Source organism: Miscanthus floridulus, chromosome 5 (genome assembly GCF_019320115.1).
Source record: "Miscanthus floridulus cultivar M001 chromosome 5, ASM1932011v1, whole genome shotgun sequence".
NCBI classification, from domain to species: Eukaryota; Viridiplantae; Streptophyta; class Magnoliopsida; order Poales; family Poaceae; genus Miscanthus; species Miscanthus floridulus.
In genome coordinates this window covers 10,314,411-10,328,566 of record NC_089584.1, presented here as the reverse complement: position 1 = coordinate 10,328,566, position 14,156 = coordinate 10,314,411, and the positions used below count along the sequence as shown (strand labels likewise).

Below are 14,156 nucleotides of genomic sequence, written 5' to 3'. Positions count from 1 at the left end.
CGGTTGGTTTACTTGATCGGCATCTTGTTCTAGCCAAAGGAAAAACACAAGCAATTAGCCACGGCATGTTGTACTACTTATAGGAAGAAAGCAAGAATACTAATAGTAACTCTTGTTCTAGCAAAAAGGAAAAAACAACCATTTTAATACTCATGGCATGTTTTATTTATAGGAAAAAAACAAAGACATTCATACAATAGATGCTCACGGCATGTTCACGGTATTCGTACATACAGAAGAGAAAAACGTGGTGTAATACATGCACAAGAGAAGAACAGGAGGTAGTACCGATGCCATGCTCGGCGTCTGCAGGCTCATTCAGATCAAAACCGGCGTCGCCGTCGTCATTTTCAGCAAGGTTTTGTAGGTAATCGAAATCCACAGCACCAAAATCATCTAATGGCAAGTTCAAATCGAACCCTGTCCCAAAAAGAAGAAAGAAAATGAGAAACGTTACCACACGTTCTTGCTTTGAATATTAAACAAAAAAACCAAACAAACTGAGTAGTACATTACCATTTGTGGTGTCGTCCTCCAATATTGGGTCGTTGAGATCGACGTCGCCGTCTTCTTCCAAACGAACGTTCAAATCAAATGGATTAGCCATTGCAGTAGAGAAGGAGTGGACAAGGAAAGAGTGGACCACGGCAAAGAGTGGAAAGATGAACAGGTTCAGATGGAAAGGTGAGCACCAGTTAAATAGGAAAGGAGATGGACCATCGGCCAGACCACACGACAGCGCGCTCGCGGCCAAAAAAATGATTCAAAAACGCGCCATGCAACGAAAACTCGAGCTGCGAAATGCGAGCGTGCACAGCCAAAACGCGCCATGCAACGAAAACGACGCGCCATGCTACGCCGGCGCGCACGGGCAAAATGCGAGTGCGCACGGCCGAAACGGGGGCACGCGAGCAAGCGCATGCAAACGGCCGAAACGCGGGCACGCGAGCGAGCGCATGCAAACGACCCGGCCTCCGCACAGTGCCATGCAAGCCATGCAAAATGGCCACGAAAAAAAAGGCGCCTGCGGTGGGATTCAAAACGTGGACCACAGCTTCAGCCCGCCGAGGGCTAGCCACTCGAGATAAGCAAGATTCTTGTATAGAACACACCCATCTTGCTATTTAATTAGGGCAAGGGTGGAAAGATAACCCCTAATTAATTACTCCTTGGATACCACAATCATGTCCTAAACGTCAGGTTTTTCACTATGGAGGGAGTATTTGTTTTTCTTTTCTAGCTACTAGTAGGGCTAATAGTAAGTTGGGTAAATATAGACGGGTCATAGTTGGTTTATAGAAAATAGTATCGGCATTTGTACGTCACATAATTAATTCAATAATACTTATTTTATTTAAAAGTTTTCGTAGGGGTTGGAGTATAGATTCGATCTCAAGTGACAGTAGACACAGGCCCCGACAAAGACAAAACGTTTGCGCAAGTTTTCAGGTGCTCAACGCAGCCCCAAGGCCATGGCCACGCTCGGTAGTCAGCACCCGATGCTTTGGACGGTTAACTCCGTTACCTCCGGATCCTCTGAGCCGGCCTCTTTGTACGGACGCCCTGTGCTGGCCGTACCTTACCTGAGGCTCGTTCGCCTTTTGTCGTTCTTGCGCTCTTCATTTTTTCAGAGCGCAGCGCAGGACTCGGTGGGCGGGCGGTGGCGCACCCAGACGGACCCAGGGCCCAAGGCACCGTAGCTCAGCAAGCGGATGATGATGCGTCCCAATCATTCTCGTTAAAGTGGAGCGACAGCAGGAGTCCGGGACGAAGGGCACAGCCGGGTACGAGCACAGAAGATCCGGATCGGCTTTGGTTCAGCGGCCAGGCTGTGTTTAGTGGTAGGAATTTGGATTTTGAGGCTAGTGTAGCACGTTCGTTTTTATTTGGTAAATAGTGTTCAAACATGGACTAATTAGGCTCAAAACGTTCGTCTCGCAATTTCTCACCAAACTGTGCAATTAGTTTTTCTTTTTGTCTACATTTAATGCTCCATGCATAGGCCGCAAACATTCGATGTGATAGGTACTGTAGCAATTTTTTAAAAGTTAGGTAGAACTAAACAAGGGCTCACCCATGCTTTTCGGGCTGAATCTTCTGCAGCCGCAGCACCGTCCATGATCAGTCTGTCTGAACTTTGGATGTTGGAGCGAGTTGGTGGATACTCGGGTACGAAGTACGAACGCTGTGCATTTTGTATATATTACGTAGGAGTACTCATTTTTATGAACTGATAGATCATTCCGAGAGGTGAGATTAGTAGGTGAAGGACAGTGCTAGTCGTCATGTTCTACGGCACTACTTCTACAATTTCTACGGTGAATTAATAATATTTTTCTCATATAAACCAAAATTTCAGCGAAACAAACAGGGCTAGTACATGAGTCAATATATTAAGTGTGGACTCGATGACGCAACCAACCATTCATGTAACCGACCCCTTCGGTTTAGAAGACCCTAATGGACGATCAGGATGCAGCTGGAGCGGAGTTCAGTGGAGACGAAGCCGTGCTCTCCTGGCTCGTCTGATTCCTCGACAGTAGCGCGGCGCACCAAAGACAAGAGGCGTGCCCGTGTACGCTCGCGGTGTACGCAAGAGGGGGGGGGACGGTGGGGCGTCTGGTGGGGACCAACGGGCGGTGGCAGTGGTGGCACGGTGACCCTGCCACGCACCCCACTGTAGCCTGCGGCGAGCGCGATCTATCCCGTGCGGGGGGGCTGGGAGCCGTCGAGCGCGGCCCACGCTGGCACCGCTTTTACGCAGACAGCGATGGCCCGGCATTGACAAAGCTAACTGGCCCCACCCCGGGCTATGGGCCTGCTGGGAGTGGGGCCCACAGCCCAAGGATTCCGTTCCTTTTTTCTTTTTTCTCTCCTTGGGGTTTTCACCTTTTCTTTTTCAACTGTCGAGGGAAAAACCGAAAAAGTCTGTGGGCTGCAGATATGGTGCCCCAACTTTTAACACAGAAATCCAAGGCCATCGTGAAATTTTTTCCACCTATACTACTAGTTTTTTTTTACAACACCTATACAACTATACTACTAGTTTAGTTTTTCATGTCACCATGTACTGCCATTTACACACGCTTTGGAATGGTCCTCGGTTTTCAGAATAAAAGTGACTTGGGACCTATGGCTGAATTTTGAATTTCCACAAAACATTTAAAAACAGTTGGAACTGTTTTTTGTAAGGGGTGGTAAACAAAAAAATAAAGCAGAAACAGCTCCCTGTCCTGCTGTGGATTTTTTGTTGTTTAAACAAAGATTTGAGGCTTCTCCTAAAAAGAAATGAGTCTTACTTTTATTAAAAAAAGGAGGTGGGACCACAAAAGTTGTATCCTTGTAAATTGTAATGCACTAGAGTATGTACTTTAGAGCAAGGCTAATAGTACAGTCGACCACTTGTTGTAAGGTTTCTTTGTAGTCTTTTCTCAGCCCACTCATATACTCCCTCCATCCCATAAAAAAGTCATTCTAGGATTTAAATTATGTCCCATAAAAAGTGTCGCTTACCTATGTTACTAGACCTACGGGTAGGCACTATACGAGCAACTGTGCATGTTCAGTCATCCAACGTCGCAACTTTGGCCCCATTCGCTTCGCTGAAAAAACAAGCCGCAACACAGTTCCGGCTGATTTGTTGTGAGAGAAAAACACTGTTGCGACTGAAAAATAAGCTGAAAAGATGGATTATAAGAGAAGCGAACATGACATTTATTCCTTCCCTCCTCTCATACACCGGACATTTAATGCAACTTTTCATGTGTTGCTTGTACTACTAGTAGGGATACGCAGGTATTTCACCACTCTCCTTGTTACAAGAGCTTTCCTCCCAAATAACCGTATTTACGGGACAGAGGGAGTAGTAGTTAACTTTTTATTATTAATACATGTCTCACTTATCTCTTTCACAAAGTTTCTTAGTTCTTGTACCTGAGTCGGTTGTAAGCTTACAACTCATTTCTCCTCTTTCTTCTTCACCTTAGCATTTAGCCAACTTACCGCCTGCTCTTATGTGCCGTTCATCTACGTCCACCTAAAAGTAATTGAGCTTATTAGGATTTATATTTAATATACATTTAAGAGAATTTCGTGGAAAATCCAAATCATGGCGTCTGCATGCTAGGAAGAGGACAAGGCAAAGCTGAGACGGGCCGTGCTCTCGAAATGAGCAGTCGAGACCCTTCGTCCTGTCGTCTTCCGGACGGGACGGCCCTGGGCGGCTGGGCCTCCCACGCGCACGTATCGCGAGGTGCATCTGACGGCCTACCAGGGAGATCCGCCTGCGATCGTACGGCCCGAGGGCGGACGGGGAGCAGCGGTGCACGGCGTGGCCCCATCGCACGTGCTTGCCCGCACGTTAGTAGGAGGTAGTACTGTACTATAAACTTGCACGCAAATACAGATACAGTACTCCTCTACGGAAGTACAGTGTACGTATACATTAGTAGTAGAGCCCACTACGGAGTATATTTTTTATCTAGTATTTAAAGTTTATACAATAAATATTTTATCACCGCTGAACAAGTTAAAATAACTTGTATAATTTAAAACGGAGGAAGTACAAACAAAGCAGAACGTCTGAACCCACTACGCGGTTGCTCATTTGTCTGCATGCTGCGCCTCAACCACAAAGTAATGCGAGCACGAAAGTGCATGAATGAATGAATTAACTAAAAGCGCTTTTTTACTCGTGTCGTAGATGTAAGTTGGTCGCTGGAGTATGTGAGATGATCTTGTACATGCTTTCCCCGTCAGGCGTCAGGTGATGCAGATGGAAACACAGGAAGCAATGCGCTTTCGCCGGATAAAGCCAAGGATCTTTCACGTGATACTGGCCTAGCTTGCTAGTGCCAATGTGCCAAGCCATTTCTGCTCATCGACAAGCAGCTTAAACAAAGATGCATGCATAATAAAGCTACTAAACACTATCTTGTGGACTAATGGACATGGCACCAGAATGTTGAATAGCTGATAGGAGTGTTGTAGACTGTTGAGTACTAGTAGTACTGTAGTAGCCCACTGGTTCCAGATTCTCGGCACTGTACAAAGTTCAGGTGCCTGTGTTTCTTCTGTGTTCTGGCGATACAATTAGCACTGTACTCCTACCTCATTATTTTTACTGCCCGTGCACATGTCCATGGTTCTGTGTACTTACTGTAAGTAAAGATTGGCTTTTTAATATAAAAAGGTGTAAAATATTAGCTGTGCTGTAGTCAGGGACTTGCAGAGAGTTTTGCTCAAATAATTTCATAATATTGTTTTCAGTTCTGCTCTGACGGTTTTTGTTATTGCAGCAGAGCGCAGAGGAGGATGCGGTGCCCGAGAAACTAAAAATTCCTGGAGAATATTGTGGGCCATGCGAAGCTGCTGCGAGGTTCGTTGCAGCCATTGTATATATTTCTGCTCGAAGACGAAAGAGAGTGGTCTCGTTGCAAATGCATGATGGCAGCAGTCAGCGGCGGATCCAGGAAATATTTTAAGGAGACTGAATAACATTATTGTTCGATCTTAAGTCTTAGCCCCCTACACTATAGAACTTTGCCTAAAAATTTATAGGAGCTCTACAGTAATTTATAATGCTCAGTTTAGACAGGGGGGCTTGGGCCCCGACCCCCGCCCCACTGCTGCATCCGCCCCTGGCAGCAGCAGGGAGTATTTACTGCACCACACCATGCAAAGTGCACAGCATTTTTATATGCATGGATTCAGCAGATATACTATTCGGGAGCGGCCAAATAGGTAGCGTTGCTTCCATACGTACGTCACCGGGTCGCGCACTGTGCCTGGTTCCGTGTAAACAATTGCGACGTGTCCCGAACAGTACAGCTGTACCTAGAGGAGAGGCTCAAAAAAAAAATTGCGACGTGTCTACTGTTGGTGGCCATGCGCGGTGATCTGGTGCCGTGCCATGCATTGAGCCTGACGACTGTTGCTGGCTCTCTTTTTTCGAGTCACGAAGATTCCCATCCTATGCCTGTGATTCTGTAGTGGTGTACTAAACATGGCCCACGTCACAATCATAGCATGGGCCAGCCCATTAGGATCGATCAGATCGAATCATTTGTAGGCTAAACCTCGCTTAGTCACTTGTATGTAGACGAGGTTAACACCACCAGTCTAGCAGGATCTGTCCATTTTTCTTTTTCCTTTTTGCAGACTAGATATTATGTTGAATAGCATACCTCACAAACTACTTAATTTTGTTAGCTGTGAACTTTCGGATGTAAACTAGCATGACATACCCTTTATTAAAAATAATGAAGGTGATAGTATGGCCCAAGCCAAAGTCACCAAGATGGGGAAAAGGGAAAAAGAGGAATTTCAACTATACGTCATAAGGCAAAAAAAAATTGACTAGGAGGTGAAAAATATGGGCGTTACGCACTTTCCAAATCTTTCATGACACTAGTATCCTCATCGAACCGAGCGGCACGCCCTGTAGAGAAAGTTATCTCTATTACCAGCCTGCTACTGATTTAGTAACCGTGTGTGCCAAATCCCTTGGTGTGCAATGCTTTCTGTGAAATTGAGTTGCATGCTACTCCTTCATTTCTAAATTATAAGACGTTTTGGCTTTTATAGATACATTACTTTTAGTATGTATCTAGATATAGTGTATATCTAAGTACATAACAAAAGCTACGTATTAGAAAGCCAAAACGTTTTACAATTCAAAATGGAGGCGGTACTTTTAGATGCATACTTCTCTATTGTTGAAGAATCACCCACAACTAATAGGCCAATCCATTGCATACAAAACTTGATAGCCACACTTTTGATCGGTCCTCCCATTACATATGATATCATTGTTTGTTGTCAAAAGACCGCATGCTCTATGAAGGTGAACAATCACTGCACCACAACACCAAGATTAGCGATGGACAATCTGACGCTAAAAGTGGATACAGCGATAGGATCTTGCGCTAAAAGTTATAGCGACTTGTGTAGACGGCGTATGTCATGTCGCTAAAAGTCTTTAGCGACAGACAGTACTTTTAAGGACAGATAGTCTATTGCCTAGAATATTTATAACAGTAACAATCTTTAGCGACTGATACGTTGATGCTATAAATGCTTTTAGTGACAGATGGTCCAACAGGATCAATTAAATGGCTTTAAAAAAAATAAAAAGGGCATTTGACTGCAATTTAATACAAATGTCCAATACAACATCATTGTGCACGTTTGTCATACAAAATAGATTCATTCATGACCAAGTCCAAACAGACATCATTGTGCACGTTTGTCATACAAAATAGTTTCATTCATGATCAAGTCCAAACATTCAGAGATATATGTAATTAGATTAGCCATTACAAACATAAAACATTGATTCATCGATGATAAGTCCATAGTATCAGGTACCATCACACAACATTGTATCCAAAAAAAGCTTTGAATGACAAATCACCAACAAACTTGCTACCTAGCACCTAGCAGACCCAGAAACCAAAACCTAACATGCAATCAGTATGATAACATAGAACTAGATTCACAAGATTCACAAGTGATGTTGCCTTGTGTGTAAATGACATACAACACCCTGAGAAGAATTTGATGCCATGCTGCTAACCTTTAGCTGCAAAAATACTAGTAATTAGAAATTTTGACAACTGATTACAGACCAAGAAAAAAAGATATGAATTCATATTAGCTCTTGTTATCTCATATCTCTCAGTTGGATCTTATTTCACAGCCTAAGGTTAACGATGTACCTAGCAATTAGAAATAAGATCCAACTGACAACTAGCATTTGCATTGTTACTTGGCCACAACACCTCTACATTTTTTATAAAAAAGGTATGTCTTTGCATATGTGACCATATCAAAAAAAAAGTCATGCTTCGGTGTGCAAAGGAGACAAACTTAGGATATTATCATGCTAGAATAGAAGTCCTGCCATTATTTCAAGTTCGTGGCCAAGCAAGCAACACAAGTAAAAAGCAGCAATTGTACATAGAAGGATAAATGTGGAGGCCAAGTGTGATAGAGAAGGAACACAGAAAGACATGAATTAATTCTGGAGATAGAACCCCACAGGTGTTTCATCATGTTTATGATTTGTGTAGGATGGAACAACCCGCTCCTCTGTGTACGGTGTACCAGAAAGTGTGCCACTAAAGTAGTATTTTTGACACATGCTACAACTCCTCTTTGTACGGTACACCAAAAAAGTGTGCCACTACTCAAAGTACTGATTGCATCTTCCACATAGTCCCCCTTGAACACTGGACTTTTAGACTGTAATATATTATTTTTCACAAAATCAAATAAACAGTTTTGGCACATGCTGCAAACTCAGGTTACATACTAAAATTAAACACATAGAAGACTGATAGCTGCAGCAGCTACTACAAATCAACTTAAATCTTAGTTACTATTGCACATATGCAGTAAAAATTTCAGAGGTAGTGACATTGTTTTGAGGCCCAACACTCAAGACAATAGTTGAGCATCAGAAATTTGAGATATCTAAGAAGTCAACTGAACTTACCTTCACTGTTATTGTCTTACCACTTGCCATTCAAGCAGGGTCTTGACTCCTAAAGACAGTGGTTCACTAGAAGTTTGGAACATCCCCTGGAGCTCTATGACAAGCCTCATCAGTATTAAAAGCTTGTGATCTAAATATAAAATATTGTAAGAAAATCTTAGAACAACAGGTAAGGAATGTTATACGAGATATTATTATTCATATCATGACTTGCTAAAAATACAGATTAGTATAATTCAGATCAAGACTTGCTAAAAATTTAGAAGAGAGTTCTGAAGATGAGTTACATCCATTTGTAAAGTCTGATTCTAAGTTACCAAGAGTTGTCCGAATGGCAAACCTCTGTGCTGCTGATGGGCATTCAGTAAAATTTAACATATACCATTTGTTGATTGACTTAGGATTTCTCATTAGGATACCTTAGGTGAAAAGGATACATAAATATAAGTGGTTGCTGCTAAATATCCTTGGAACTAATATATGTATGAAGATATCAACCAGTTAATGATTAAAAAAATAGAACAAGTCAGTGACAAAAGTGAAGTGATGCTTAGCTACAGTCATGACTAAATCACCAGGGACATAAAAACACTACCGCAAAAAAAACTAGCTGGACCATCAACTCTCAGCAGAATAATACAAGTGCAATATGCTAATCTGTTATATACATAAATCTTAGCATTTTAGCTAGTCTCTCTGCTTTATTATGCATGACGGTGGTAAGGTTGGTGAGCTCAAAATTGAATTAATCAACATCATATATAGAAAAATGGAAACAAATTGTTCAATAAAAAACAACTTTAGTAAAAATATATCAGATTGTTCAATAATATACCTGTGGCATAATCTTTACAGTTGAACTAACTAGAAATTGGCAAATTGGTTAAAGCATGTTTATCTCGGAAACAAATCATCTGTAGTTACTAGTGAAAATAACAAGGAATAGTTACTTGGTTGTAACGAGGAATAGTTACTAGTTAAAATCCCTTTACTACAGCATGTGTGTGATGAGCAGGTACGACACGTTTAAACTAGCCCAAATTAAATTGTTCACTAACAAGTCAAATTAACAGCTGTATTGTAGCCAAAAGAACACACAAAGCTACTGATTCCCATCTCAGCTGATTCCAGCCAAAGCTTGAGCCCATTTTTTATATAGCCAAAAGAACACACAAAGTTATGTTGGCCAGTCAAGCAACAAAACCTCATGACAGTAAATTGGTCAAAATACATGTAAATCACTGAAGCTGTTACAAGCATATGAGCACATCCGCGACCTGATACTTCATGGCATCTATCATCAAGAATTGAACAGCAGTGACAAAATTGACCGTCTCCACATGAATGATTCATGCTGTTCCAGATTGGGCTAAACAGGTTGTCCGGCTTGAAGGTTAGATGTATATACCTGCAGCATTGGAAGGCGGAGGCATGGAATCCAGCTGGGAGAAGAAATCAAAACCTATGGCGTTGGCGTTGTCCTCCTCTGGATCCAGGAATCCTGGGACCCCAAACCCACTCGACGATGACGGATCCATGGCCAGGGCATGGCAGCGGCACACCGGGAGAAGGAGGCAGGGGCGGATCGGGAGCTGCCAGGCGTCAGGTGCGGGTTCTGGCGTCGAGGTCGCCCTCCTCGTCTTCTCCCCCGCCGGCAAGCTGTACGAGATGTGGGGCGCGACCTAGCGGCAGCGTGTGGATGTGGTGGCACAACGAGATGTGGCGGCGGCGGGCGGGGGCTTTGGGGGTGGGCGAGGCGCTGTCGAAGCAGAGGGCCGGGCGGCGCGGGGAGCTGTGAGGGCGTGCGGCGCGGGAAGCTCTGAGGGCGGGCCGGGAGCGGGGGATTTGGGGTGGGTGGCGCGGGATTTGGGATTCGGGCTCGGTACATCGGAGGCCATCGTCGCCCTTGGCCACGCCTTACGCATCCGAGATCCAGTGTTGTCGTGCGTCCTCCTCGTCGCATCCGGCCGTGTACGCCAGAACCCGCGCCCTCCTCGACGGATCTGGCCGAGGCCGCTGGATCCGGCGCCCTCCTCCACAGAACCGGCCATGGACACTGGATCCCGCGCCCTCGCTCCTCCGCCAGGTCGAGCGGTAGGGTGCCGCTGCTCCCGTAGCCTTACAAGGCGGCGGCCGTGATCTCGCTTCTCGGGGTGGGTGGGGGCGAGCGACGGGTGAGATGGGTGTGGACTGCGGACGTGCTCGTGTGCGGTGGAGTTGGAAGATTGGAGCGAGAGAGATGGGAGAGAGGCCACCGGCACAGGATAGGAGGGTTAGGGTTTTGGGGCAGACGCGCTTTTATCTTGCCACCCAACGGACCTGCACGAGGGTAAGCAAGGGGGCTGCTGGGCCGTGGCCACTACCAGGCCAGGAACGCGAGGGTAAGGACGGCTAAAAAATACGTGAACTTTCTATTTTTTAGAGCTAATACAAAGTAGATGACGATTTCGCGTGCATGGCGAGCCTTTTTTTTAATATATTTCCCGTGCATGGTCAGCCTTTTTTAATATATTTCACGTGCATGGCCAGCCTAATAAACAGTACCACACGATTAGTTGAGTGGTTAGCTCGTACGATTTAGGAGCACGAGTGTGCAGGTTTGTGCCATTTTTTTTTTTGCGGAGCCGCTTCTTTTTATGTTCGAGTTCAGACTTCGCTCGCTAAAAGTTGCGTCAGAGCTGGATAGAGGTGGGCACGCGAGCTTAGCGTGGGCCCATTTTCTTTAGCGGATAGTTCAACGTTAAATATTAATATCTATAGCGATAGATAATAAATCACTAAATGAAGAATTAGTGATAGAAGGTCTGTGAGTTATTTTTAACGACAAATCATCCATCAATAAATATAATTTTTAGTGTGGCGATGGCGTGCCACAATGAACCTAATAAGCAACTTTCTACTGCAGCTTATACTAGACTAGATTATTATGGTCCACTCGTAGTAGTAGTACAAGTGATGATGTGCACTCCTGGGGATCGATCATGCGTCTCAAGAAGGCTGTGGTTGCATTGCATTCTCATCATATCTGCATAGATATATGCGTGGGCCCGGGCGGTCAAAAATGCACGCGGGCATGCATGCCCACTCGATGCCGTAGCTTAGCTGCTGCTGCTACTAGCTTTCACGTCGATCAAATCAAATACTCCTATAATTGAAGGTGTACCTTAACATAATCATTCCATTCCGACGTATCATATTTTGGTCTTATTCGGCTTACCCCATATTCGATTTGTTCGGCTTTTTTTTTTAGTCAAAATAGTGTTTTTTCTCTCACAACAATTCAACCGAAACAGTGTTTTCCAGCCAGATTCAGACCAGCGAACGGAATATTGTGCCTCTAGGCCTATCTAATAATTCTAATATATTTCTATCATGATAAGATAAGCAAGCTGGGGGGGTCCATGACTGGACGCAGGAGACAAACGGCCTGTTCGCTGGTTGGTTTTTTGAGCTGGTTTGGACTGACTGGTGCTGGTTTGTTGTGACAGGAAAACACTGTTGGCTGGCTGATTTGGGCTGGCTGAAACCAACGAGCGAACAGGCTGAAAAGGCTGAATGGCAGGGGGCCACGCATCCGGTTGGGGCCCGCAGCGCTCCTAGTAGAGCCCAACGGCCTGTGTGGCTCCGCTGGAGTTGCTCTACCCAGACAAAGCCCAACGCTGGAGTTGCTCCTGGGCCACGGCTGGGCCGGCCGCCCTTGGCCGTTGGAAATTCAGAGGAGCAGCGATGGCAGCCGTGACCGTTGGAAAAGAACACTCGGAATTTGTATCGGTTTAACTTGCCATCGAATCGAATGAATGAATGAAACAATTAAAAATGTGGTGAAATTAACTGTAAGATGGTACAAAAGTTGCTAGAACCCAGGAAGATGTGATGGGATAGAAGGTGGAAAGAACGAATGGGGAAATTAGATCGAGAAGCTAATCGTTAGTGAGAGGCTAGGTCCCCTTACTAGCATGGTATATAATCAAATCAGGTCCTGGAAATCCGAATGCAGAAGGAAGCTGAAAAACAGCTCCTCAGTAGAGATGTCTGCCTTCGCGATGCTGCTCCCGCCGTGATGGTGCCCGCCGCCCTTGTGCCCGCCGATGCCTCCATCAACTCCAGCGCCGATGCCACCTCCGCCGCCGATTCCGGTCCCGCCTCCAATGCCTCGCCAGCTCCAGCGCCGATGCCACCTCCGCCCCCCGTGCCAAGACCCGTGCCACCTCCTGCACCAAACCCACCTCCCGCGCCGCCACCGAATCCACCGCCCATGCCGCCACCGAAACCACCGCCACCCCCTAGTCCTCCTCCAAGTCCGGCTCCACCACCAGCTCCGATCCCACCGCCCATGCCTCCGCCCGCTCCAGCTCCGACACCAAACCCACCACCGGCTCCGGCGCCACCACAAATCCGCCCACCACCTCCGAAGCCACCCCCGATGCCTCCGCCACCACCAATGCCTCCTCCTGCACCCCCACCAGCAGCACCAGCACCGCCCAATCCTCCTCCACCTCCTCCGCCTGCACCTCCTCCAAGTCCAGCACCTCCACCAAGTCCTCCTCCTGCGCCGGCTCCTACTCCATCGCTGGCACCACCGCCACCGCCCAATCCTCCTCCAACTCCTCCGCCAGCACCTCCTCCAAGTCCGGCACCTCCGCCAAGTCCTCCTCCCGCACCAGCTCCTGCTCCAAAACCAGCCCCACCACCAACTCCTACTCCACCACCACCACCGAAACCGCCGCCGCCACCAGCTCCAAACCCACCTCCACCTCCGAGCCCCCCACCGCCACCAAGGCCGCCTCCACCACCTGTTCCTGCACCTGCTCCACCTCCAAACCCGGCGCCACCACCAATGCCGCCGCCTACACCACCTCCTCCTCCAAAGCCACCACCACCGCCCATGCCGCCCCCTGTGCCACCTCCTGCACCTACACCGCCTCCGGCACCACCTCCTCCTCCAAAGCCACCACCACCGCCCATGCCGCCCCCTGTGCCACCTCCTGCACCTACACCGCCTCCGGCACCACCTCCTCCACCAGCACCGATGCCACCACCACCACCGCCCCCCACCCTTACCATGTTTGTTGTCACAATCCTCGCTCTAATCATGCCAGGCCTCCACGCCACAGGCTCCCGCCGTGTGGCAGCGGTGGTCGCCGCCCACACGGCAAGCAGCAGCAATACCACCGCCCGGTGGCCCATGGAAGGCAGCCTTGCCATGACTTACAAACTCAGCTTTGGAATGGAACTCTGTCCTGCTGCGTGAGGGGAAGCATGGCACGCGGGGGGTATTTAAACGCGAGACGATGTGCATGGCATGGACATGGATGCTCGATCAGCCGCCAGCCTGCTTCGGGGTTTAATTGGTGGCTGGCTGGCCGGGGTTGACTTAAATGTGCCCGCGTCGATTTGCTAAAACTGGTTGGTTGGGTCATGGCCTCTCTGGGGGACTTTTGACTTTTGAGGTGGGCTCAGCATCAGCATGCACCTACATGAGCGAGCGAGAGTGAACTGCAAAGCAACCAAGCTTGCATATGCATCATGCATGCAGTGCACGACGCCGCCCAGCTCTGCAACTCTGCATGCGTTCGCTTGCTTGATTGGCATGTGACCGGCGCTCGGACTTGGGATGCATGCATTCATGGCTACCGGGCCACCGGCTGCTGTCTTGTGT

The 14,156-nt window shown here is 47.0% G+C and overlaps 1 protein-coding gene across 1 annotated transcript in view; it reads right to left on the bottom strand.

Moving 5' to 3' along the window:
- Positions 1 to 13,702, bottom strand: part of LOC136454227 (glycine-rich cell wall structural protein-like) — a 110,955-nt gene extending 97,253 nt beyond the window's left edge. The window contains exon 1 of the mRNA XM_066454728.1: positions 12,826 to 13,702. Within this exon, the coding sequence (XP_066310825.1) occupies positions 12,826 to 13,702 (877 nt within the window). The remainder of the gene's footprint in view (positions 1 to 12,825) is intronic.
- Positions 13,703 to 14,156: the final 454 nt, after the last annotated feature.